Raw genomic sequence first — 26,182 nt, 5'->3', positions numbered from 1 at the left:
CACATTGTCCACCTGGTTTAATCTGTGTCAAACACATTGTCCACCTGGTTTAATCTGTGTCAGACACATTGTCCACCTGGTTTAATCTGTGTCAGACACATTGTCCACCTGGTTTAATCTGTGTCAGACACATTGTCCACCTGGTTTAATCTGTGTCAGACACATTGTCCACCTGGTTTAATCTGTGTCAAGACACATTGTCCACCTGGTTTAATCTGTGTCAAACACATTGTCCACCTGGTTTAATCTGTGTCAGACACATTGTCCACCTGGTTTAATCTGTGTCAGACACATTGTCCACCTGGTTTAATCTGTGTCAGACACATTGTCCACCTGGTTTAATCTGTGTCAGACACATTGTCCACCTGGTTTAATCTGTGTCAGACACATTGTTGTCCACCTGGTTTAATCTGTGTCAGACACATTGTCCACCTGGTTTAATCTGTGTCAGACACATTGTCCACCTGGTTTAATCTGTGTCATATCCTGTCAGTGATGTTGTCCATGTGGTGTATTCTATATCCTGTCAGTGATGTTGTCCAGGTGGGTGTATTCTATATCCTGTCAGTGATGTTGTCCAGGTGGGTGAATTCTATATCCTGTCAGTGATGTTGTCCAGGTGGGTGTATTCTATATCCTGTCAGTGATGTTGTCCAGGTGGGTGTATTCTATATCCTGTCAGTGATGTTGTCCAGGTGGGTGTATTCTATATCCTGTCAGTGATGTTGTCCAGGTGGGTGTATTCTATATCCTGTCAGTGATGTTGTCCAGGTGGGTGTATTCTATATCCTGTCAGTGATGTTGTCCAGGTGGGTGTATTCTATATCCTGTCAGTGATGTTGTCCAGGTGGGTGTATTCTATATCCTGTCAGTGATGTTGTCCAGGTGGGTGTATTCTATATCCTGTCAGTGATGTTGTCCAGGTGGGTGTATTCTATATCCTGTCAGTGATGTTGTCCAGGTGGGTGTATTCTATATCCTGTCAGTGATGTTGTCCAGGTGGTGAATTCTATATCCTGTCAGTGATGTTGTCCAGGTGGGTGTATTCTATATCCTGTCAGTGATGTTGTCCAGGTGGGTGTATTCTATATCCTGTCAGTGATGTTGTCCAGGTGGGTGTATTCTATATCCTGTCAGTGATGTTGTCCAGGTGGGTGTATTCTATATCCTGTCAGTGATGTTGTCCAGGTGGGTGTATTCTATATCCTGTCAGTGACGTTGTCCAGGTGGGTGTATTCTATATCCTGTCAGTGATGTTGTCCAGGTGGGTGTATTCTATATCCTGTCAGTGATGTTGTCCAGGTGGGTGTATTCTATATCCTGTCAGTGATGTTGTCCAGGTGGTGTATTCTACATCCTGTCAGTTGTTCCTAATGTAAAGGCATGTCAGAGCCCTGTCCTCCAGTGAGTCATTTTTTCTCATCTTTTCCGTTGTGTATTTCATCCGTTCCTCCTCTCAGAGATAAAAGACCGTGATGGTGTTTTCTCCCGTGGCTTGTTAGCTGAGGAGGTCTCCAGCGGTCGGGGGATGGGAAACCGCGGGGTGTTTCAGGAAGTGTTATACAGCAGAGGACTGCTCATCTTTCACCACCTGTAAACCAGAAGGAAACAGCATTCTAGGTCCAGTAGACAGTGAGGTCCAGTTTGTGTTTTTCACCTAGATGTCTCGGTACCTTTTCCAATCCCAATCCAGCCATTAGTTTATAAATAACACATTGTTTCTCGTCAGGCTAATTATTTGACTTTGATTATAGGAAAAAGCCACACAAAGTTACAGTACTTATCGGTGCAGCTATTTGGCTCTGAATAATCCTATTGGACGGCAACAGCAACAGGAAATGAACCACAGCTAAAAAGCACAGGTTCTGTTAAGACCCATACTGTAGTGACCCAGGGGACATGACCTCTGCTGAGCTCTGAGCTAAACTCACTGTCAGGATGAATAACTAACAACAGAAGCTTTCGACATCACTATGATGTAACACCATTCACCAAAGACCAAACCAGCCCGGCATAGTGTAGAAGGGTCCTGACATAGTGTAGAAGGGTCCTGACATAGTGTAGAAGGGTCCTGACATAGTGTAGAAGGGATCTGACACAGTGTAGAAGGGTCCTGACATAGTGTAGAAGGGTCCTGACATAGTGTAGAAGGGTTCTGACATAGTGTAGAAGGGTTCTGACATAGTGTAGAAGGGTTCTGACATAGTGTAGAAGGGTTCTGACAGTGTAGAAGGGTTCTGACAGTGTAGAAGGGTTCTGACAGTGTAGAAGGGTTCTGACAGTGTAGAAGGGTTCTGACAGTGTAGAAGGGTTCTGACATAGTGTAGAAGGGTTCTGACAGTGTAGAAAGGTTCTGACAGTGTAGAAGGGTTCTGACATAGTGTAGAAGGGTTCTGACAGTGTAGAAGGGTTCTGGCAGTGTAGAAGGGTTCTGACAGTGTAGAAGGGTTCTGACATAGTGTAGAAGGGTTCTGACAGTGTAGAAGGGCCCTGACATAGTGTAGAAGGGTTCTGACAGTGTAGAAAGGTTCTGACAGTGTAGAAGGGTCCTGACAGTGTAGAAGGGTTCTGACAGTGTAGAAGGGTTCTGACAGTGTAGAAGGGTTCTGACAGTGTAGAAGGGTTCTGACAGTGTAGAAGGGTTCTGACAGTGTAGAAGGGTTCTGACATAGTGTAGAAGGGTCCTGACAGTGTAGAAGGGTTCTGACAGTGTAGAAGGGTTCTGACAGTGTAGAAGGGTTCTGACAGTGTAGAAGGGTTCTGACATAGTGTAGAAGGGTTCTGACAGTGTAGAAGGGTTCTGACAGTGTAGAAGGGTTCTGACATAGTGTAGAAGGGTTCTGACAGTGTAGAAGGGTTCTGACAGTGTAGAAGGGTCCTGACAGTGTAGAAGGGTTCTGACAGTGTAGAAGGGTCCTGACAGTGTAGAAGGGTCCTGACAGTGTAGAAGGGTTCTGACAGTGTAGAAGGGTTCTGACAGTGTAGAAGGGTCCTGACAGTGTAGAAGGGTCCTGACAGTGTAGAAGGGTCCTGACAGTGTAGAAGGGTCCTGACAGTGTAGAAGGGTTCTGACAGTGTAGAAGGGTTCTGACAGTGTAGAAGGGTTCTGACAGTGTAGAAGGGTCCTGACAGTGTAGAAGGGTTCTGACAGTGTAGAAGGGTTCTGACAGTGTAGAAGGGATCTGACAGTGTAGAAGGGTTCTGACAGTGTAGAAGGGTTCTGACAGTGTAGAAGGGATCTGACAGTGTAGAAGGGTTCTGACATAGTGTAGAAGGGTTCTGACAGTGTAGAAGGGTTCTGACAGTGTAGAAGGGATTGTTTTCTAAGAGCCCTCTGTGTTATTGACTGAGCTTTGAGAGATTTAGCTGCACTCACTTTGAGTTCTGGCACTCTCTTCCTCTCACTATTCTATCCCTCCTTTCCTCCCCTCTCTCTCTCTCTCCTACTCTCTCTGTTTCCTTCTCTCTCTCCTCCTCGCTCTCTCGTCTCTTTCTCTACTCTTCCTTTCTCTCTCTCTTTCTCCTCTCGCTTTTTCCTTCTCTCTCTTCTCTCTCATTCTTTCATTCTCTCTCTCTCCCTCCACTATCTCTCTCCATCTCTCTCTCTGCTCTGTCCTTCCTGCAGCATTAGACCTTTTGTTCGTAGCCTCTCTGCCTCAATACAGCCTGTCTACCCAGCTATCTCCATCACACACACACACACACACACACACACACACACACACACACACACACACACACACACACACACACACACACACACACACACACACACACACACACACACACACATCCTCAAAGAAAACCGAAAACACAGTCTGCACGACACTCCAGGCCATCACCATCGTCACAGTCCTATATTCAGTCTGGGGAACAGAGGGAGGGGAGAGGAAGAGCAGAGGAGGGAGGACGATTGGAAGGATCGGGGGGGAACAGCGAAGCATCCGTCACTTCCTGTTTACTATAGCAGCTTCCTATTCCACACAGAGAGATGAGAGACTGTTGCTGTTGCTAGGCGCTGTCTGCCGTCTACTGGTCATCTACTGGCACTGCCGTATAGCAACACCGCTAACCAAGACCACTGCATCTAGCAACACCGCTAACCAAGACCACTGCCATCTAGCAACACCGCTAACCAAGACCACTGCCATCTAGCAACACCGCTAACCAAGACCACTGCCATCTAGCAACACCGCTAACCAAGACCACTGCCATCTAGCAACACCGCTAACCAAGACCACTGCCATCTAGCAACACCGCTAACCAAGACCACTGCCATCTAGCAACACCGCTAACCAAGACCACTGCATCTAGCAACACCGCTAACCAAGACCACTGCCATCTAGCAACATCGCTAACCAAGACCACTGCCATCTAGCAACACCGCTAACCAAGACCACTGCCATCTAGCAACACCACTAACCAAGACCACTGCCATCTAGCAACACCGCTAACCAAGACCACTGCTATCTAGCAACACCGCTAACCAAGACCACTGCCATCTAGCAACACCGCTAACCAGACCACTGCCTTCTAGCACCACCGCTAACAAAGACCACTGTCATCTAGCAACACCTCTAACCAGAAGGGTTCTGACAGTGTAGAAGGGTTCTGACATAGTGTAGAAGGGTTCTGACAGTGTAGAAGGGTTCTGGCAGTGTAGAAGGGTTCTGGCATAGTGTAGAAGGGTTCTGACATAGTGCAGAAGGGTTCTAACAGTGTAGAAGGGTTCTGACGGTGTAGAAGGGTTCTGACAGCGTAGAAGGGTTCTGACAGTGTAGAAGGGTTCTGACAGTGTAGAAGGGTTCTGACATAGTGTAGAAGGGTTCTGACAGTGTAGAAGGGTTCTGACAGTGTAGAAGGGTCCTGACAGTGTAGAAGGGTTCTGACAGTGTAGAAGGGTTCTGACATAGTGTAGAAGGGTTCTGACATAGTGTAGAAGGGTTCTGACAGTGTAGAAGGGTTCTGACATAGTGTAGAAGGGTTCTGACAGTGTAGAAGGGTCCTGACAGTGTAGAAGGGTTCTGACAGTGTAGAAGGGTTCTGACAGTATAGAAGGGTTCTGACAGTGTAGAAGGGTTCTGACAGTGTAGAAGGGATTGTTTTCTAAGAGCCCTCTGTATTATTGACTGAGCTTTGAGAGATTTAGCCGCACTCACTTTGAGTTCTGGCATCTAGCAACACCGCTAACTAGTGCCATCTAGCGACACCGCTAACCAAATACCACTGACATATAGCAACACCGCTAACCAAGACCACTGACATCTAGCAACACCGCTAACTAGTGCCATCTAGCAACACCGCTAACCAAGACCACTGCCATCTAGCAACACCGCTAACCAAGACCACTGACATATAGCAACACCGCTAACCAAGACCACTGCCATCTAGCAACATCGCTAACGAAGACCACTGCCATCTTGCAACACCGCTAGCGACACCGCTAGCAACACCGCTAGCAACACCGCTAGCAACACCGCTAACCAAGACCACTGCCATCTAGCAACACGGCTAACCACTGCATCTAGCAACACCGCTAACTAAGACCACTGCCATCTAGCAACACCGCTAACCAAGACCACTGCCTTCTAGCAACACCGCTAACCAGGACCACTGCATCTAGCAACACCGCTAACCAAGACCACTGCCTTCTAGCAACACCGCTAACCAAGACCACTGCCATCTAGCAACACCGCTAACCAAGACCACTGCATCTAGCAACACCGCTAAACCACTGCATCTAGCAGCACCGCTAACCAAGACCACTGCCTTCTAGCAACACCGCTAACCAAGACCACTGCCATCTAGCAACACCGCTAACCAAGACCACTGCATCTAGCAACACCGCTAACCACTGCATCTAGCAGCACCGCTAACCAAGACCACTGCCTTCTAGCAACACCGCTAACCACTGCATCTAGCAACACCGCTAACCACTGCATCTAGCAACACCGCTAACCACTGCATCTAGCAACACCGCTAACCACTGCATCTAGCAACACCGCTAACCACTGCATCTAGCAACACCGCTAACCACTGCATCTAGCAACACCGCTAACCACTGCATCTAACAACACCGCTAACCACTGCATCTAGCAACACCACTAACCAAGACCACTGCCATCTAGCAACACCGCTAACCAAGACCACTGCCATCTAACAACACCGCTAACCAAGACCACTGCCATCTAACAACACCGCTAACCACTGCCATCTAGCAACACCGCTAACCAAGACCACTGCCATCTAACAACACCGCTAACCAAGACCACTGCCATCTAGCAACACTGCTAACCAAGACCAAGGGACCGGAACGTACCTCCAGAGCTGCTTCTTGGGTTAGCTGGTTGTAATAATAATCAACAGTTTGGTTCTAGATTACACCTCTAAACATAATCTACATTGTTTTTCCAGACCAGACATTATATCACTATCAACCCAGTGTTTACTTTTCACAAGTTGCTTTCATTTCAGCCCATCTAATTTGTAAACATTTCAAATGTATTAAATTATTACTTTAGTTAATTGCACCAACAACAAACAAACAAAAAAATGAACACCAATCAGAATAAGGCCTAAAAAATGGTCAACAGGTTAAATCCTGGACGAATCTTTAGCGTTCTGATAGATCCAATGGAAAGACAATGTGTTACGTTGAGGCCATTTTCCTGTAACGTTTAACGGGAGGGAAAAATGACAGGAAGAAGCAAGAGAATGAAAGAGTCGCAGGAGTAAAATGAAAGCGATCAACCGCTAACCAAGACCACTGCCATCTAGCAACACCGCTAACCACTGCCATCTAGCAACATCGCTAACCAAGACCACTGCCATCTAGCAACACCGCTAACCAAGACCACTGCCATCTAGCAACACCGCTAACCAAGACCACTGCCATCTAGCAACACCGCTAACCACTGCCATCTAGCAACACCGCTAAACACTGCCATCTAGCAACACCGCTAACCAAGACCACTGCCATCTAGCAACACCGCTAACCAAGACCACTGCTATCTAGCAACACCGCTAACCAAGACCACTGCCATCTAGCAACACCGCTAACCAAGACCACTGCCATCTAGCAACACTGCTAACCAAGACCACTGCCATCTAGCAACACCACTAACCAAGACCACTGCCATCTAGCAATACCGCTAACCAAGACCACTGCCATCTAGCAACACCGCTAACCACTGCCATCTAGCAACACCGCTAACCAAGACCACTGCCATCTAGCAACACCGCTAACCAAGACCACTGCCATCTAGCAACACCGCTAACCACTGCCATCTAGCAACACCGCTAACCAAGACCACTGCCATCTAGCAACACCGCTAACCAAGACCACTGCCATCTAGCAACACCGCTAACCAAGACCACTGCAATCTAGCAACACCGCTAACTTCTGCCATCTAGCAACACCGCTAACTACTGCCATTTGGCAACACCACTATCAAAGACCACTGCCATCTAGCAATACCGCTAACCAAGACCACTGCCATCTAGCAACACCGCTAACCACTGCCATCTAACAACACTGCTAACAACACCGCTAACCAAGATCACTGCCATCTAGAAACACCGCTAACCAAGACCACTGCCACCACTGCAATCTAGCAACACCGCTAACTACTGCCATCTAGCAACACCGCTAACTACTGCCATTTGGCAACACCGCTAACCAAGACCACTGCCATCTAGCAACACCGCTAACCAAGACCACTGCCATCTAGCAACACCGCTAACCAAGACCACTGCCATCTAGCAACACCGCTAACCAAGACCACTGCCATCTAGCAACATCACTAACCAAGACCACTGCATCTAGCAACACCGCTAACTTCTGCCATCTAGCAACACCACTAACCAAGACCACTGCCATCTAGCAACACCGCTAACCAAGACCACTGCCATCTAGCAACATCGCTAACCAGGACCACTGCCATCTAGCAACACCGCTAACCAAGACCACTGCCATCTAGCAACACCGCTAACCAAGACCACTGCCATCTAGCAACATCGCTAACTACTGCCATCTAGCAACACCGCTAACCAAGACCACTGCCATCTAGCAACACCGCTCACCAAGACCACTGCCATCTAGCAACACCTCTAACCAAGACCACTGCCATCTAGCAACACCGCTAACCAAGACCACTGCCATCTAGCAACACCGCTAACCAAGACCACTGCCATCTAGCAACACCGCTAACCAAGACCACTGCCACCTAGCAACACCGCTAACCAAGATCACTGCCATCTAGCAACACCACTAACCAAGACCACTGCCATCTAGCAACACCGCTAACCAAGACCACTGCAATCTAGCAACACCGCTAACTACTGCCATTTGGCAACACCACTATCAAAGACCACTGCCATCTAGCAATACCGCTAACCAAGACCACTGCCATCTAGCAACACCGCTAACCACTGCCATCTAACAACACTGCTAACAACACCGCTAACCAAGATCACTGCCATCTAGAAACACCGCTAACCAAGACCACTGCCACCACTGCAATCTAGCAACACCGCTAACTACTGCCATTTGGCAACACCGCTAACCAAGACCACTGCCATCTAGCAACACCGCTAACCAAGACCACTGCTATCTAGCAACACCGCTAACCAAGACCACTGCCATCTAGCAACACCGCTAACCAAGACCACTGCCATCTAGCAACATCGCTAACCAAGACCACTGCATCTAGCAACACCGCTAACTTCTGCCATCTAGCAACACCACTAACCAAGACACTGCCATCTAGCAACACCGCTAACCAAGACACTGCCATCTAGCAAACATCGCTAACCAGGACCACTGCCATCTAGCAACACCGCTAACCAAGACCACTGCCATCTAGCAACACCGCTAACCAAGACCAGCCATCTAGCAACATCGCTAACTACTGCCATCTAGCAACACCGCTAACCAAGACCACTGCCATCTAGCAACACCACAAGAACCTACTGCGGCATTCTAGCAATCACCAGGTTCCAAACCTCTCCTCACAACGCATAGAGACCGTCACTGGTTCATGCTAGCAACCACTCTCTACAAGTACCAACGACGCACTGCGATCATCTTAGGCGGTAACACCACAGGCTAACCAAGACGGTGCACGCCATCTAGCAACGCAACGCTAACGTCAAGACCACTGCCACCTACGGTCAACCACGCGCTAACGCAAGATCCACTGCGCATCTAGGCTTAACATGCGTCACAAGGCAGTAAAAGACAAAAACCAAGACCAGCTAGCCTATTCTAGGCAAACACCAGATGAACCACTGGCATCTAGCATACACCGCTAACCGTACTAACTATGCTAGAGGGCACCCGGGCTTACCCCACGTCGTGCATCGTAACAAACCGCTAACCCATCTGCATCTAGGCACAACTGGTGCACTAACCAAGGCCACTGCGCATTGCTAGCAACACCGGCTAACACCCTGCATACTAGGGGCAACACCGCTTAACCAGAGACCACTGTCCCTCTATAAGCAACATCAGGTGGCTAACCAAGACCCTACTGCCATCTAGCCGCTAACATGATCAAGCAACACCCGCTAACCAAGACCACGCCATGCTAGCCACATCTTAACCAGACCACTGGCCATTCTAGCAAATCCGGTACCAAGACCACTGCATCTAGCGAACATGCACCAACCAGACACTGCCATCTTAGGCAACACGCGCTAACCACCTGACAGCGCGATCTAGCAAGCCGGCTAACCAAGACCACTGTATCTAGCAACACCAGTAACGCACTCACTGGGCCGGACTCTAGTGCAACACCGCTAACCAAGACCCTGCTCATCTAGCTAACATCTAACGCGCTAAGGCCACTGCCATCTCCAGCAAACACCGCTAATTCAAGCACCCCGTTGCCATCTAGCAACACCGCTAACCAATGACCACTGCCTGATCTAGCAACACACGCGTAACCAAGACCACTGCCGATCCTATCAACACCGGCTTGAACCAAGACTCACTTGCCATCTACGCAACACCGCTAACCAGACGCACTTGCCATCTAGCAAACCGTAACAACCTGCCATAAGAAACCCAAGACCAATGACCATGCATCTAGCAACTACCACTATCCAAGACTGCCATCTAGCAACACGCGCTAACACTGTGCCATCTAGCAAACCACCGCTAACCATACACTGCCATCTTAGCAGCAATTCCGCTGAAGCCGAAACCACCTGCCTTCCAGCAACACCACTAACCTAGAGCTCGCTGTCTGGCGAACTTACGCTAACTCAACCACTGCAACTAGCACACCGCTGACGCCATCTAGCTAACACCGGTCATCATTTGCAACACAGCTATAGAGCCACTTGCCATCTAGTCAAACCGCTAGAACAAGACCACTGCCACTAATAGCAACATCGACCTAACCAAGAGCGACCGACTGGCCATCGCAGCATAGTCACCGGTCTACCATAAAGAACCGGTCTGTCCACTACTACATCAACTACTCGCAACCATCTAGGAGGCATCTTAGCCGCAGGAAGGAAAAAAAAAAAAAAAAAATACACCAAGCTACCTACACCAAGAACCACTGCCATCTATGCAACATCGGCTAAACGATCAAGACGTCATCCTGGGGCCCTAATCACACAGATACCATTCTGTGGCTATACGCAAGCTACCACTGCGCATCTAGCACACCGCTTAACCTAAGATCACTGCCATCTAGCAAAACACCGCCGTAACCAATAGACCTTGCCATGCAGGCAACACCGCTAACAGAGACCCGATGTCTGGCCATCTACGTCAACACCTAACCAAGCCATACAATCCTCTTTTAACCAGACCACTGCTATCAGCAACACCGCTAACCAAGACCACTATCATCTATGCAACATCGCTTACCAAGACCACTGCCATCTAGTGCAACACCCAAGCCACAAGACCACTGCCATCTAGCAACACCGCTAACGCAAGACCTACTGCCATCTAGCAACACTGCTAACCAAGACCACTGCCATCTAGCACACTCGCTACACCAAGACCACTGCCATCTAGCAACACTGCTAACCAAGACCAAGGGACCGAACGTACCTCCAGAGCTGCTTCTTGGGTTAGCTGGTTGTAATAATAATCAACAGTTTGGTTCCAGATTACACCTCTAAACATAATCTACATTTTTTTCCAGACCAGACATTATATCACTATCAACCCAGTGTTTACTTTTCACAATTGCTTTCATTCAGCCATCTTAATTTGTAAACATTTCAAATGTATTAAATGATTACTTAGTTAATTGCACCAACAACAAACAAACAAAAAAATGAACACCATCAGAATAAGGCCTATAAAATGGTCAACAGGTTAAATCCTGGACGAATCTTTAGCGTTCTGATAGATCCAATGGAAAGACAATGTGTTACGTTGAGGCCATTTTTCTGTAACGTTTAACGGGAGGGAAAAATGACAGGAAGGAGCAAGAGAATGAAAGAGTCGCAGGAGTAAAATGAAAGCAAACAATCCAGGGAGATTTAACTGTCAATCCAGGGAGATTTAACTGTCAATCCAGGGAGATTTAACTGTCAATCCAGGGATGACTGTCATCAGGATCTGTAATGGGAGATTTAACTGTAAATCTAGGGAGATTTAACTGTCAATCCAGGGAGATTTAACTGTCAATCAGGGAGATTTAACTGTCAATCCAGGGAGATTTAACTGTCAATCCAGGGAGATTTAACTGTCAATCCAGGGACATTTAACTGTCAATCCAGGGAGATTTAACTGTCAATCCAGGGAGATTTAACTGTCAATCCAGGGAGATTTAACTGTCAATTCCAGGGAGACGTATTAAAAACTGTCAATCAGGGAGATTTAATGTCAATCAGGGAGATTTAACTGTCCAATCCAGGGGACATTATAACTGTCAATCTAGGGAGCATTACGTCAATCCAGGGAGATTTAACTGTCAAACTAAAAAACCATAGAAAACCTGCCCACTATGGAGATTTAACTGTCATTCAGGGAGATTTAACTGTCAATACAGGGAGATTTAACTGTCAAACCAGGGATATTTAACTGTCAATTCAGGGAGATTTAACTGTCGAGTAGATTTTGCCCGTCCCCCTCACACACAGGAAATAAATGACGAGAAAAGATCAGAGTGCTGCAGGTGGCAGGCATGTTGCTTATCATGTTATGAGTAAGTCAAGCTGGCTCATACACTGACTGGACCGGAAGACAGCACATACGTACACATAGGGCACTCACACACTAACACATCTACACCGACTACACCGAGACCGCAATCTATATAGTCATAAGGCTGCGGGCTGGCACTTATATCTATATCTGTAGGGAACCCAGACAGACACTATATCTGTAGGGAACCCAGACAGACACTATATCTGTAGGGAACCCAGACAGACACTATATCTGTAGATAACCCAGACAGACACTATATCTGTAGGGAACCCAGACAGACACTATATCTGTAGGGAACCCAGACAGACACTATATCTGTAGGGAACCCAGACAGACACTATATCTGTAGGGAACCCAGACAGACACTATATCTGTAGGGAACCCAGACAGACACTATATCTGTAGGGAACCCAGACAGACACTATATCTGTAGATAACCCACCACTGTATCCAGACAGACACTATATCTGTAGGGAACCCAGACAGACACTATATCTGTAGGGAACCCAGACAGACACTATATCTGTAGGGAACCCAGACAGACACTATATCTGTAGGGAACCCAGACAGACACTATATCTGTAGGGAACCCAGACAGACACTATATCTGTAGGGAACCCAGACAGACACTATATCTGTAGGGAACCCAGACAGACACTATATCTGTAGGGAACCCAGACAGACACTTTATCTGTAGGGAACCCAGACAAACACTATATCTGTAGAGAACCCAGACAGACACTATATCTGTAGAGAACCCAGACAGACACTATATCTGTAGGGAACCCAGACAAACACTATATCTGTAGAGAACCCAGACAGACACTATATCTGTAGGGAACCCAGACAGACACTATATCTGTAGGGAACCCAGACAGACACTATATCTGTAGGGAACCCAGACAGACACTATATCTGTAGAGAACCCAGACAGACACTATATCTGTAGGGAACCCAGACAGACACTATGTCTGTAGAGAACCCAGACAGACACTATATCTGTAGGGAACCCAGACAGACACTATATCTGTAGGGAACCCAGACAGACACTATATCTGTAGGGAACCCAGACAGACACTATATCTGTAGGGAACCCAGACAGACACTATGTCTGTAGAGAACCCAGACAGACACTATATCTGTAGGGAACCCAGACAGACACTATATCTGTAGGGAACCCAGACAGACACTATATCTGTAGGGAACCCAGACAGACACTATATCTGTAGGGAACCCAGACAAACACTATATCTGTAGGGAACCCAGACAGACACTATATCTGTACGGAACCCAGACAGACACTATATCTGTAGGAAACCCAGGCAGACACTATATCTGTAGGGAACCCAGACAGACACTATATCTGTAGGGAACCCAGACAGACACTATATCTGTAGGGAACCCAGACAAACACTATATCTGTAGAGAACCCAGACAGACACTATATCTGTAGAGAACCCAGACAGACACTATATCTGTAGGGAACCCAGACAAACACTATATCTGTAGAGAACCCAGACAGACACTATATCTGTAGGGAACCCAGACAGACACTATATCTGTAGGGAACCCAGACAGACATTATATCTGTAGAGAACCCAGACAGACACTATATCTGTAGGGAACCCAGACAGACACTATGTCTGTAGAGAACCCAGACAGACACTATATCTGTAGGGAACCCAGACAGACACTATATCTGTAGGGAACCCAGACAGACACTATATCTGTAGGGAACCCAGACAGACACTATATCTGTAGGGAACCCAGACAAACACTATATCTGTAGGGAACCCAGACAGACACTATATCTGTAGGGAACCCAGACAGACACTATATCTGTAGGAAACCCAGGCAGACACTATATCTGTAGGGAACCCAGACAGACACTATATCTGTAGGGAACCCAGACAGACACTATATCTGTAGGGAACCCAGACAGACTCTATATCTGTAGATAACCCAGACAGACACTATATCTGTAGGGAACCCAGACAGACACTATATCTGTAGAGAACCCAGACAGACACTATATCTGTAGAGAACCCAGACAGATACTATATCTGTAGGGAACCCAGACAGACACTATATCTGTAGGGAACCCAGACAGACACTATATCTGTAGGGAACCCAGACAGACACTAGATCTGTAGAGAACCCAGACAGACACTATATCTGTAGGGAACCCAGACAGATACTATATCTGTAGAGAACCCAGACAGACACTAGATCTGTAGAGAACCCAGACAGACACTAGATCTGTAGAGAACCCAGACAGACACTATATCTGTAGGTAACCCAGACAGACACTATATCTGTAGGGAACCCAGACAGACACTATATCTGTAGGGAACCCAGACAGACACTATATCTGTAGGGAACCCACCACTGTATCCAGACAGACACTATATCTGTAGGTAACCCAGACAGACACTATATCTGTAGGGAACCCAGACAGACACTATATCTGTAGGGAACCCAGACAGACACTATATCTGTAGAGAACCCAGACAGACACTATATCTGTAGGGAACCCAGACAGACACTATATCTGTAGGGAACCCAGACAGACACTATATCTGTAGGGAACCCAGACAGACACTATATCTGTAGGGAACCCAGACAGACACTATATCTGTAGGGAACCCAGACAGACACTATATCTGTAGAGAACCCAGACAGACACTATATCTGTAGGGAACCCAACACTGTATCCAGACAGACAATAACATCCTATTCTATGTTGAACTGATCAGGGCCCTATCAGAAGACAGGACACTGTGACACCCGTAGGCACGTTGTACAGGCAGACACTGACACCTAGCGGACAACCATGGTACTGCCTCTGAGCCTGACCCGCCGACCGGTACACGGTATTGATGGGATCTGTTGTCATACCTAAATGACCCGACTGAGGTGTACAATGGTGCTGCTGCCTGAGATATCAGTCTGTCTGGACGGTCTAGGATGCAGGCTCTTTCTAGAAAAGGGGACAGAGTGTTTGATGATGCTGGGATGTCGGAACAGGGAACTACAGGGAACTATAGTCTATAGACTCTTTAACTGTTAGTGGGACATTATGCATTTAGTAGGAGAACACAGTCTGAAAACAGCCACCTCAGTGATCAAGCTCTTTCTATTCATCAATCTGGCTACTGCTCTGTATAGGACTCTAGGTCTATATCTAGCTACTGTTCTGTATAGGACTCTAGGTCTATATCTAGCTACTCCTCTGTATAGGACTGTAGGTCTATATCTAGCTACTGTTCTGTATATGACTCTAGGTCTATATCTAGCTACTCCTCTGTATAGGACTGTAGGTCTATATCTAGCTACTGTTCTGTATAGGACTCTAGGTCTATATCTAGCTACTCCTCTGTATAGGACTGTAGGTCTATATCTAGCTACTGTTCCCTATATGACTGTAGGTCTATATCTAGCTACTGTTCCCTATAGGACTGTAGGTCTATATCTGGCTACTCCTCTGTATATGACTGTAGGTCTATATCTAGCTACTGCTCTGTATATGACTGTAGGTCTATATCTAGCTATAGGACTGTAGGTCTATATCTAGCTACTGCTCCCTATAGGACTGTAGGTCTATATCTAGCTACTGCTCTGTATATGACTGTAGGTCTATATCTAGCTACTGCTCTGTATATGACTGTAGGTCTATATCTAGCTATAGGACTGTAGGTCTATATCTAGCTACTCCTCTGTATATGACTGTAGGTCTATATCTAGCTACTGTTCTGTATAGGACTGTAGGTCTATATCTAGCTACTCCTCTGTATATGACTGTAGGTCTATATCTAGCTACTCCTCCGTATATGACCGTAGGTCTGTGCTCAGTCTGGAATGAGGCTACAGGTCTATATCTAGCTACTCCTCTGTATATGACCGTAGGTCTGTGCTCAGTCTGGAATGAGGCTACAGGTCTATATCTAGCTACTCCTCCGTATATGACCGTAGGTCTGTGCTCAGTCTGGAATGAGGCTACAGGTCTATATCTAGCTACTCCTCCGTATATGACCGTAGGTCTGTGCTCAGTCTGGAATGAGGCTACAGGTCTATATCTAGCTATATGACCGTAGGTCTGTGCTCAGTCTGGAATGAGGCTACAGGTGTATTGTGACGACGTTCTACCACCACAACTCACCTCCATGTGTCTGTCTCTCCGGCAGCTGTCATCTTCCCACGTCACATCTCCAGGAGACACTGTAGTCCAGGCGTCTTAGCAGTCGGCCGTTCTGTTGCATTGCATTGGCCAATGGGTCTGTTGGTCTATGCCGTTTTTGCTATTTATTCCAACCTGATTGGCTTCTGCATCTGTCATCTGCAGCAGGTCCCCGCCCTCTCCTCTGGTAAATCCAACCAATGGGGCGCTGAGTTAGTTATCCGTACTTTCCTGACGCGGAAACGTCTGTCATAATCTATTCCAACGGTTATTTGATTCCACCTCTTTTAGCTGAGATGCACCACAACATGGCTGGTAGAAAGGGGATGGAGGGGGTCAGTGGAGTCAGGTGACATGGTGATGGGGATGGAGGGGGTCAGGGGGGGGTCAGTGGAGTCAGGTGACATGGTGATGGAGAAGGGGGATGGAGAGGGATGGAGGGGGTCAGTGTGGTCAGGTGACATGGTGATGGAGAAGGGGGATGGAGAGGGATGGAGGGGGTCAGTGTGGTCAGGTGACATGGTGATGGAGAAGGGGGATGGAGAGGGATGGAGGGGGTCAGTGTGGTCAGGTGACATGGTGATGGAGAAGGGGGGTGGAGAGGGATGGAGGGGGTCAGTGTGGTCAGGTAGTAGTCCACTGTAGCAAAGTGATATTGCGATGTCACACGGCATCAGAAGACAAGGTGTCCTGAAATGTAGTTGTCCTGGAACGCAAGGTGTCCTGGAACGCAAGGTGTCCTGGAACGCAAGGTGACTTGTACAACGCTGGTGATATAAGTGGCCAATAAGCTGTTGATCCTTCTGCCTCGGAGTCAGGGGAGTTTTTTTTACCAAAGACAATATGGGTTTCTAGTGATTCTGATATCAATACATTTCTGCCTGCAGCATAGGTCTCTGTCTGTCTCTGCTTTCTCTGCCTGTCTAGACGACACCATATATAACCATTCATCCCAGGACACGAACATAGCTGCCAAAATCTTCTTCGTTATCATTTAATCATATTTCTACATAACTCAAGTTGGGCGCTGTGTAGCAGCATTCATTGGGTTACAATGAAAACACCTTCAATCAGGTCGTCAGTCAATCCTTCCGTCCTCTGTTCTGTTTAACGGCAGACAGTAACATATTTCCCCTGTCAGAACAGTCTGGAAGGTTGCTATAGAAACTAACCAGCTTCCACACCGCGTCTGCAGTTGCCGAACTGTCCACAAAGCGGCGCTCTGGGTCCAAATATACTCCGCATCTGACCGTCTGTCTGAACACTACAAGGCGCTCTGTTCATTTCCTACCCCCACGCCAAGTTGTTAAACGCATTCATTCATTCATCTGTAATATCCCAAGAAGAAGAATCATCCGAGAGACTTGATATTATCTAGTATTATCTAGTGCACTATTCGCTAATAGGCCTCCTACCTACTTATATAGTTTTGGTGAGATTGTATAATAAAAATAATTTAAAAAAGACGAAATGTTGTAAACAATGTCAATAGTATCATATTTGATTCATTCGATTCAGATTCGATGCTGTTCGTTTATTGATCCGTACATATAAATCATTTGAATAGTGCCTGTGGTCATTTTAGAGGGCAATTGTGGGCTGTGCGTAATGTCTAGCCTCCTCAATGGCTTGTCAAGGTGTGAATTCTCCAGCGACAGATACTTATTGGAGTGGATGCGCAGCTCCTAGAGGGACCCGCACCACCGAGGCTCTACTATCAAAGACAATGGCATCTCTGCATGGATGGATAGACCTCCGTTATGCCTGTTCCCTCAACACAGTTGACAGAGAGGATAGAGGGTCTGCTGCCAGGCAGCGCTGCCCAGTAAAACCCCACTCTAACGGTCTAATGGAAAAACGCATTACGTGGATATGGTGTAAATAAATAGGGCGTTGTGGGTAGAGTCACTGGGTGACCTTGGGGTTTTAATAAGTAATTACAATGCCCTGAAGGTATAAGATTCATTCAAGTAATTTTAGACAAATTGGTCCTATTATGTTATATATCTCTTCAACACCAAACAGGCAAATCAATATGTAAACTTTTAGAAAACGGAAGAAAAAGAAAACGGACAAGCGATTAGTCTGAATCAATTAGACTTTACTAAGAGAACATGAATAAAGTGCTACAATTAGGGGGGATTGGTTGATCATGGTTGTTGTTTATGAGGCTAAATATAGCCTCTTAATTATGTTTACAACCAACAAGCGAAGAAGAGCTGTGCGCGTAACGGAAGACTGTTTTCAGGTGAGATCAGGCGTCACGTTTTGATTAATCCACCGTTTTGATTAATCTATTAAAATAATTCCTTCAGCAGATACAGATACACCGGAAATAAGAGAGAGTCAAACGTTACTCTAGTCAGAGCGCAGAATTGGGGGTGTATGCTACTCACAGAAAGAAACGCATGGTTTCTCTGAATATCTTCTAGGCTATGCCTGTTTTTCCATTGCTGGGTATTTTCTGTTTGCTCTACAATCATACATTAGTGAGTTTCCCCGTGTACGCTTTGTGTGGGCTGCAGTGCGCTTTGTGTGGGCTGCAGTTGGTATGTTTGATAGAGTCGGCGTCCTCCGTGGCTATGAAGTCCGATTTGGAAAGCGATGGTTGGCTGTCACTGTTCTTTAATTCACCAAAAGACGGTTGTTGCTGCTGGCCACACGTCACATGGGTGTATTGGAACTGCTCCTCGTGCTCAGTCTCCCGGTGATAGAAGTAGTTGAAGTTGGACACGATGACGGGGACCGGTAACGCGATGGTGAGCACACCGGCTATGGCGCACAGAGAGCCCACGATCTTGCCTCCTATGGTCACCGGGCACATGTCCCCGTAGCCAACGGTAGTCATGGAGACCACAGCCCACCAGAACGCGTCGGGGATCGAGCTGAAGCCGGAGTCTGGATCGTCGGTTTCGGCGAAGTAGACTGCGCTGGAGAAGAGGATGACTCCGATGAAGAGGAAGAAGATGAGCAACCCCAACTCTCTCATACTGGCTTTGAGAGTTTGTCCCAATATCTGAAGCCCCTTGGAGTGTCTGGACAGCTTGAAGATCCTAAACACCCTGACCAGCCGGATGACCCTGAGGATGGCCAGAGACATGGCTTGCTGTCCGTTTCCTTGGTGCTCCGCCAGCTCCAAGCCCAGGGTGATGAAATAGGGCATAATGGCCACAATGTCGATGGTGTTCATCATGTTTTTGAAAAAAGCAGGCTTGGAGGGGCAGGCGAGGAACCTGACGAAGAGCTCGAAGGAGAACCAGATGATACACAGGGTCTCCACTATGAAGAAAGGATCTGTGAAAGGATTGGGCTTCTTAGAGCTGTTAGTTCCATTCAACGACGGCTCGGCGTCCCAGTTTTTCTCTTTTTCATCCCTAAACTCAGGCAGCGTCTCCAAACAGAAGATGACAATAGATATTAAAATCACCAGAACAGAGACAATAGCAATCCCTCTGGCGGGTCCAGAACTCTCCGGGTATTCAAACAGCAACCAGACCTGTCGTTGAAACTCATTTTCCGGCAACGGTCTCTCCTCTTCTTTTATAAATCCCTCATCCTCCTTAAAATTCTCGATCACATCTTCTCCCAATTGGTAAAATTTGATCTCCTCCATAAATATGTCCAAGGGGACGTTGACTGGTCTCCTGAGGCGGCCGCCAGACTGGTAATAGTAGAGGATGGCGTCGAAACTGGGTCGGTTCCTGTCGAAGAAGTATTCGTTCCTCAGAGGGTCAAAGAAGCGCATTCTCTTCCTCGGGTCCCCCAGTAAAGTGGTGGGGAACTGAGCGAGCGTTTTCAGCTGGGTTTCAAAGAGCAGCCCGGAGACGTTGATGACCACGCGCTCGCAGCAGTCCTGGTCCGTCCGCTGGTCCGCCGGGTCGAACACATCTTGGGACAGGGCGGTTAGTGCCACGGTCTCATCGTGGTTCTCTCTGGGCACTACTGTCATGGTTCTCCCCCAAAAAGGGCAACAGCTTCTCTCTCCAAAGACCCCGCTATTGTTCGTGTCGTACTTTGCCCCCCCCCAATCCCCCCTCTACTCGTGCGTTTTTAGTCCTTCCGCGCTATTTTGTGACAAACAAGACCAAGCAGTCACTTGTGGAATGATGGAAAGGGCTCCGCTCTCTCTCTCTCTCTCCGTGTCTCCTCTCTCCGTGTCTCCTCTCTGTGTCTCCTCTCTGTGTCTCCTCTCCGTGTCTCCTCTCCGTGTCTCCTCTCTGTGTCTCCTCTCTGTCTCGTCTCTGTGTCTCCTCTCTCTGTGTCTCCTCTCTCCGTGTCTCCTCTCAGTGTTTCGTCTCTGTGTCTCCTCTCTCCGTGCCTCCTCTCCGTGTCTCGTCTCTGTGTCTCCTCTCTCCGTGCCTCGTCTCTGTGTCTCCTCTCTCCGTGCCTCGTCTCAGCCTGTTTGTCTACTGGTGGTGCTATTCCTTCTCTCACGTCTGCGGACGGGTTATTTTTGTTTGTATTTTCCTCCCTGTGACCAACGGCTGCTCCCATCCCCTTCCTGTTGCGCGCTGCTAGTCGGGTCTATTGACTGTCACGTTGCGCGCTGCTAGTCGGGTCTATTGACTGTCACGTTGCGCGCTGCTAGTCGGGTCTATTGACTGTCACGTTGCGCGCTGCTAGTCGGGTCTATTGACTGTCACGTTGCGCGCTGCTAGTCGGGTCTATTGACTGTCACGTTGCGCGCTGCTAGTCGGGTCTATTGACTGTCCTGTTGCGCGCTGCTAGTCGGGTCTATTGACTGTCACGTTGCGCGCTGCTAGTCGGGTCTATTGACTGTCACGTTGCGCGCTGCTAGTCGGGTCTATTGACTGTCACGTTGCGCGCTGCTAGTCGGGTCTATTGACTGTCACGTTGCGCGCTGCTAGTCGGGTCTATTGACTGTCACGTTGCGCGCTGCTAGTCGGGTCTATTGACTGTCACGTTGCGCGCTGCTAGTCGGGTCTATTGACTGTCACGTTGCGCGCTGCTAGTCGGGTCTATTGACTGTCACGTTGCGCGCTGCTAGTCGGGTCTATTGACTGTCACGTTGCGCGCTGCTAGTCGGGTCTATTGACTGTCACGTTGCGCGCTGCTAGTCGGGTCTATTGACTGTCACGTTGCGCGCTGCTAGTCGGGTCTATTGACTGTCACGTTGCGCGCTGCTAGTCGGGTCTATTGACTGTCACGTTGCGCGCTGCTAGTCTGGTCTATTGACTGTCACGTTGCGCGCTGCTAGTCGGGTCTATTGACTGTCACGTTGCGCGCTGCTAGTCTGGTCTATTGACTGTCACGTTGCGCGCTGCTAGTCGGGTCTATTGACTGTCACGTTGCGCGCTGCTAGTCGGGTCTATTGACTGTCACGTTGCGCGCTGCTAGTCTGGTCTATTGACTGTCACGTTGCGCGCTGCTAGTCGGGTCTATTGACTGTCACGTTGCGCGCTGCTAGTCTGGTCTATTGACTGTCACGTTGCGCGCTGCTAGTCGGGTCTATTGACTGTCACGTTGCGCGCTGCTAGTCGGGTCTATTGACTGTCACGTTGCGCGCTGCTAGTCGGGTCTATTGACTGTCACGTTGCGCGCTGCTAGTCGGGTCTATTGACTGTCACGTTGCGCGCTGCTAGTCGGGTCTATTGACTGTCACGTTGCGCGCTGCTAGTCGGGTCTATTGACTGTCACGTTGCGCGCTGCTAGTCGGGTCTATTGACTGTCACGTTGCGCGCTGCTAGTCTGGTCTATTGACTGTCACGTTGCGCGCTGCTAGTCGGGTCTATTGACTGTCACGTTGCGCGCTGCTAGTCGGGTCTATTGACTGTCACGTTGCGCGCTGCTAGTCTGGTCTATTGACTGTCACGTTCGCTCAGCTAGTCGGGTCTATTGACTGTCACGTTGCGCGCTGCTAGTCGGGTCTATTGACTGTCACGTTCGCTCAGCTAGTCTGGTCTATTGACTGTCACGTTCGCTCAGCTAGTCTGGTCTATTGACTGTCACGTTCGCTCAGCTAGTCGGGTCTATTGACTGTCACGTTGCGCGCTGCTAGTCGGGTCTATTGACTGTCACGTTGCGCGCTGCTAGTCGGGTCTATTGACTGTCACGTTGCGCGCTGCTAGTCGGGTCTATTGACTGTCACGTTGCGCGCTGCTAGTCGGGTCTATTGACTGTCACGTTGCGCGCTGCTAGTCGGGTCTATTGACTGTCACGTTGCGCGCTGCTAGTCGGGTCTATTGACTGTCACGTTGCGCGCTGCTAGTCGGGTCTATTGACTGTCACGTTGCGCGCTGCTAGTCGGGTCTATTGACTGTCACGTTGCGCGCTGCTAGTCGGGTCTATTGACTGTCACGTTGCGCGCTGCTAGTCTGGTCTATTGACTGTCACGTTGCGCGCTGCTAGTCGGGTCTATTGACTGTCACGTTGCGCGCTGCTAGTCGGGTCTATTGACTGTCACGTTGCGCGCTGCTAGTCGGGTCTATTGACTGTCACGTTGCGCGCTGCTAGTCGGGTCTATTGACTGTCACGTTGCGCGCTGCTAGTCGGGTCTATTGACTGTCACGTTGCGCGCTGCTAGTCGGGTCTATTGACTGTCACGTTGCGCGCTGCTAGTCGGGTCTATTGACTGTCACGTTGCGCGCTGCTAGTCGGGTCTATTGACTGTCACGTTGCGCGCTGCTAGTCGGGTCTATTGACTGTCACGTTGCGCGCTGCTAGTCTGGTCTATTGACTGTCACGTTGCGCGCTGCTAGTCGGGTCTATTGACTGTCACGTTGCGCGCTGCTAGTCGGGTCTATTGACTGTCACGTTGCGCGCTGCTAGTCGGGTCTATTGACTGTCACGTTGCGCGCTGCTAGTCGGGTCTATTGACTGTCACGTTGCGCGCTGCTAGTCGGGTCTATTGACTGTCACGTTGCGCGCTGCTAGTCGGGTCTATTGACTGTCACGTTGCGCGCTGCTAGTCGGGTCTATTGACTGTCACGTTGCGCGCTGCTAGTCGGGTCTATTGACTGTCACGTTGCGCGCTGCTAGTCGGGTCTATTGACTGTCACGTTGCGCGCTGCTAGTCGGGTCTATTGACTGTCACGTTGCGCGCTGCTAGTCGGGTCTATTGACTGTCACGTTGCGCGCTGCTAGTCGGGTCTATTGACTGTCACGTTGCGCGCTGCTAGTCTGGTCTATTGACTGTCACGTTGCGCGCTGCTAGTCGGGTCTATTGACTGTCACGTTGCGCGCTGCTAGTCTGGTCTATTGACTGTCACGTTGCGCGCTGCTAGTCTGGTCTATTGACTGTCACGTTGCGCGCTGCTAGTCGGGTCTATTGACTGTCACGTTGCGCGCTGCTAGTCGGGTCTATTGACTGTCACGTTGCGCGCTGCTAGTCGGGTCTATTGACTGTCACGTTGCGCGCTGCTAGTCTGGTCTATTGACTGTCACGTTGCGCGCTGCTAGTCTGGTCTATTGACTGTCACGTTCGCTCAGCTAGTCGGGTCTATTGACTGTCACGTTGCGCGCTGCTAGTCGGGTCTATTGACTGTCACGTTGCGCGCTGCTAGTCTGGTCTATTGACTGTCACGTTGCGCGCTGCTAGTCGGGTCTATTGACTGTCACGTTGCGCGCTGCTAGTCGGGTCTATTGACTGTCACGTTGCGCGCTGCTAGTCGGGTCTATTGACTGTCACGTTCGCTCAGCTAGTCGGGTCTATTGACTGTCACGTTGCGCGCTGCTAGTCGGGTCTATTGACTGTCACGTTGCGCGCTGCTAGTCGGGTCTATTGACTGTCACGTTGCGCGCTGCTAGTCGGGTCTATTGACTGTCACGTTGCGCGCTGCTAGTCGGGTCTATTGACTGTCACGTTCGCTCAGCTAGTCGGGTCTATTGACTGTCACGTTGCGCGCTGCTAGTCGGGTCTATTGACTGTCACGTTGCGCGCTGCTAGTCGGGTCTATTGACTGTCACGTTGCGCGCTGCTAGTCTGGACTATTGACTGTCACGTTGCGCGCTGCTAGTCGGGTCTATTGACTGTCACGTTGCGCGCTGCTAGTCTGGTCTATTGACTGTCACGTTGCGCGCTGCTAGTCGGGTCTATTGACTGTCACGTTGCGCGCTGCTAGTCGGGTCTATTGACTGTCACGTTGCGCGCTGCTAGTCGGGTCTATTGACTGTCACGTTGCGCGCTGCTAGTCGGGTCTATTGACTGTCACGTTCGCTCAGCTAGTCGGGTCTATTGACTGTCACGTTCGCTCAGCTAGTCGGGTCTATTGACTGTCACGTTCGCTCAGCTAGTCGGGTCTATTGACTGTCACGTTCGCTCAGCTAGTCTGGACTATTGACTGTCACGTTCGCTCAGCTAGTCTGGTCTATTGACTGTCACGTTCGCTCAGCTAGTCTGGACTATTGACTGTCACGTTGCGCGCTGCTAGTCTGGTCTATTGACTGTCACGTTGCGCGCTGCTAGTCTGGACTATTGACTGTCACGTTGCGCGCTGCTAGTCTGGACTATTGACTGTCACGTTGCGCGCTGCTAGTCTGGACTATTGACTGTCACGTTCGCTCAGCTAGTCGGGACTATTGACTGTCACGTTCGCTCAGCTAGTCTGGTCTATTGACTGTCACGTTCGCTCAGCTAGTCTGGACTATTGACTGTCACGTTCGCTCAGCTAGTCTGGACTATTGACTGTCACGTTCGCTCAGCTAGTCTGGACTATTGACTGTCACGTTCGCTCAGCTAGTCTGGACTATTGACTGTCACGTTCGCTCAGCTAGTCTGGTCTATTGACTGTCACGTTCGCTCAGCTAGTCGGGTCTATTGACTGTCACGTTCGCTCAGCTAGTCTGGACTATTGACTGTTACATCCACAGCATTTAAAATAGCAAAGCCCTCCCCACGCTGACGTGTAGACGCTCTCTCATCGAAGAGAGAAAACACATACATGCTTGGTCTCTGAATGTGATTCAACTGATATTTGAGCACATCTATTGACTGGAACCATAAAATATGCAATTTGATATTCACATATTTCTACATTTATATTTTTACATTTACATCTTATCCAGAAAGACTTACAGTTGGTTCATTGATCTTAAGATAGCTAGTGGGTCACAGGCAGGAGGTCTAGGGGGTCACAGGCAGGGGGTCTGGGGGGGTCACAGGCAGGGGATCTAGGGGGTCACAGGCAGGGTGTCTAGGGGGTCACAGGCAGGTGGTCTAGGGGGTCACAGGCAGGGGGTCTGGGGGGGTCACAGGCAGGGGATCTAGGGGGTCACAGGCAGGGTGTCTAGGGGGTCACAGGCAGGTGGTCTAGGGGGTCACAGGCAGGGGGTCTGGGGGGGTCACAGGCAGGGGGTCTGGGGGGTCACAGGCAGGGGGTCTAGTGGGTCACAGGCAGGGGGTCTAGTGGGTCACAGGCAGGGGGTCTAGGTAGTCACAGGCAGGGGGTCTAGGTAGTCACAGGCAGGGGGTCTAGGGGGTCACAGGCAGGGGGTCTAGGGGGTCACAGGCAGGGGGTCTAGGTAGTCACAGGCAGGGGGTCTAGTGGGTCACAGGCAGGGGGTCTAGGGGGTAACAGGCAGGGGGTCTAGTGGGTCACAGGCAGGGGGTCTAGGGGGTCACAGGCAGGGGGTCTAGGTAGTCACAGGCAGGTGGTCTAGGGGGTCACAGGCAGGGGGTCTAGGGGGTCACAGGCAGGAGGTCTAGTGGGTCACAGGCAGGAGGTCTAGGGGGTCACAGGCAGGGGGTCTGGGGGGGTCACAGGCAGGGGATCTAGGGGGTCACAGGCAGGGTGTCTAGGGGGTCACAGGCAGGTGGTCTAGGGGGTCACAGGCAGGGGGTCTGGGGGGGTCACAGGCAGGGGATCTAG

At 49.3% G+C, this 26,182-nt stretch overlaps 1 protein-coding gene and 1 long non-coding RNA gene across 2 annotated transcripts; both read right to left on the bottom strand.

Annotated features, from left to right (window-relative positions):
* Positions 1–350: 350 nt before the first annotated feature.
* LOC120035278 lies at positions 351–16,867 on the bottom strand. Its single transcript, XR_005474138.1, has 2 exons — positions 16,338–16,867; positions 351–1,591 (listed from the first exon to the last, which is right to left on the bottom strand). It is a non-coding gene; the product is annotated as an uncharacterized LOC120035278 (long non-coding RNA).
* A 1,725-nt stretch (positions 16,868–18,592) lies between these two features.
* LOC120035279 (shaker-related potassium channel tsha2-like) lies at positions 18,593–20,346 on the bottom strand. The gene has a single exon (XM_038982070.1). It carries the CDS (start codon positions 20,302–20,304, stop codon positions 18,835–18,837), a length of 1,470 nt encoding a protein of 489 aa, XP_038837998.1. The 5' UTR covers positions 20,305–20,346; the 3' UTR covers positions 18,593–18,834.
* Positions 20,347–26,182: the final 5,836 nt, after the last annotated feature.

Source organism: Salvelinus namaycush, unplaced genomic scaffold (assembly GCF_016432855.1).
Source record: "Salvelinus namaycush isolate Seneca unplaced genomic scaffold, SaNama_1.0 Scaffold1003, whole genome shotgun sequence".
NCBI lineage: Eukaryota > Metazoa > Chordata > Actinopteri > Salmoniformes > Salmonidae > Salvelinus > Salvelinus namaycush.
Note: the sequence above shows the minus strand (reverse complement) of the source record. Positions and strands in the feature narration are given on the sequence as shown.

Bases quoted from the DNA above. Each gene is read 5' to 3' on its own strand.
- LOC120035279 (XM_038982070.1), bottom strand. From the start codon at position 20,304: ATGACAGTAGTGCCCAGAGAGAACCACGATGAGACCGTGGCACTAACC.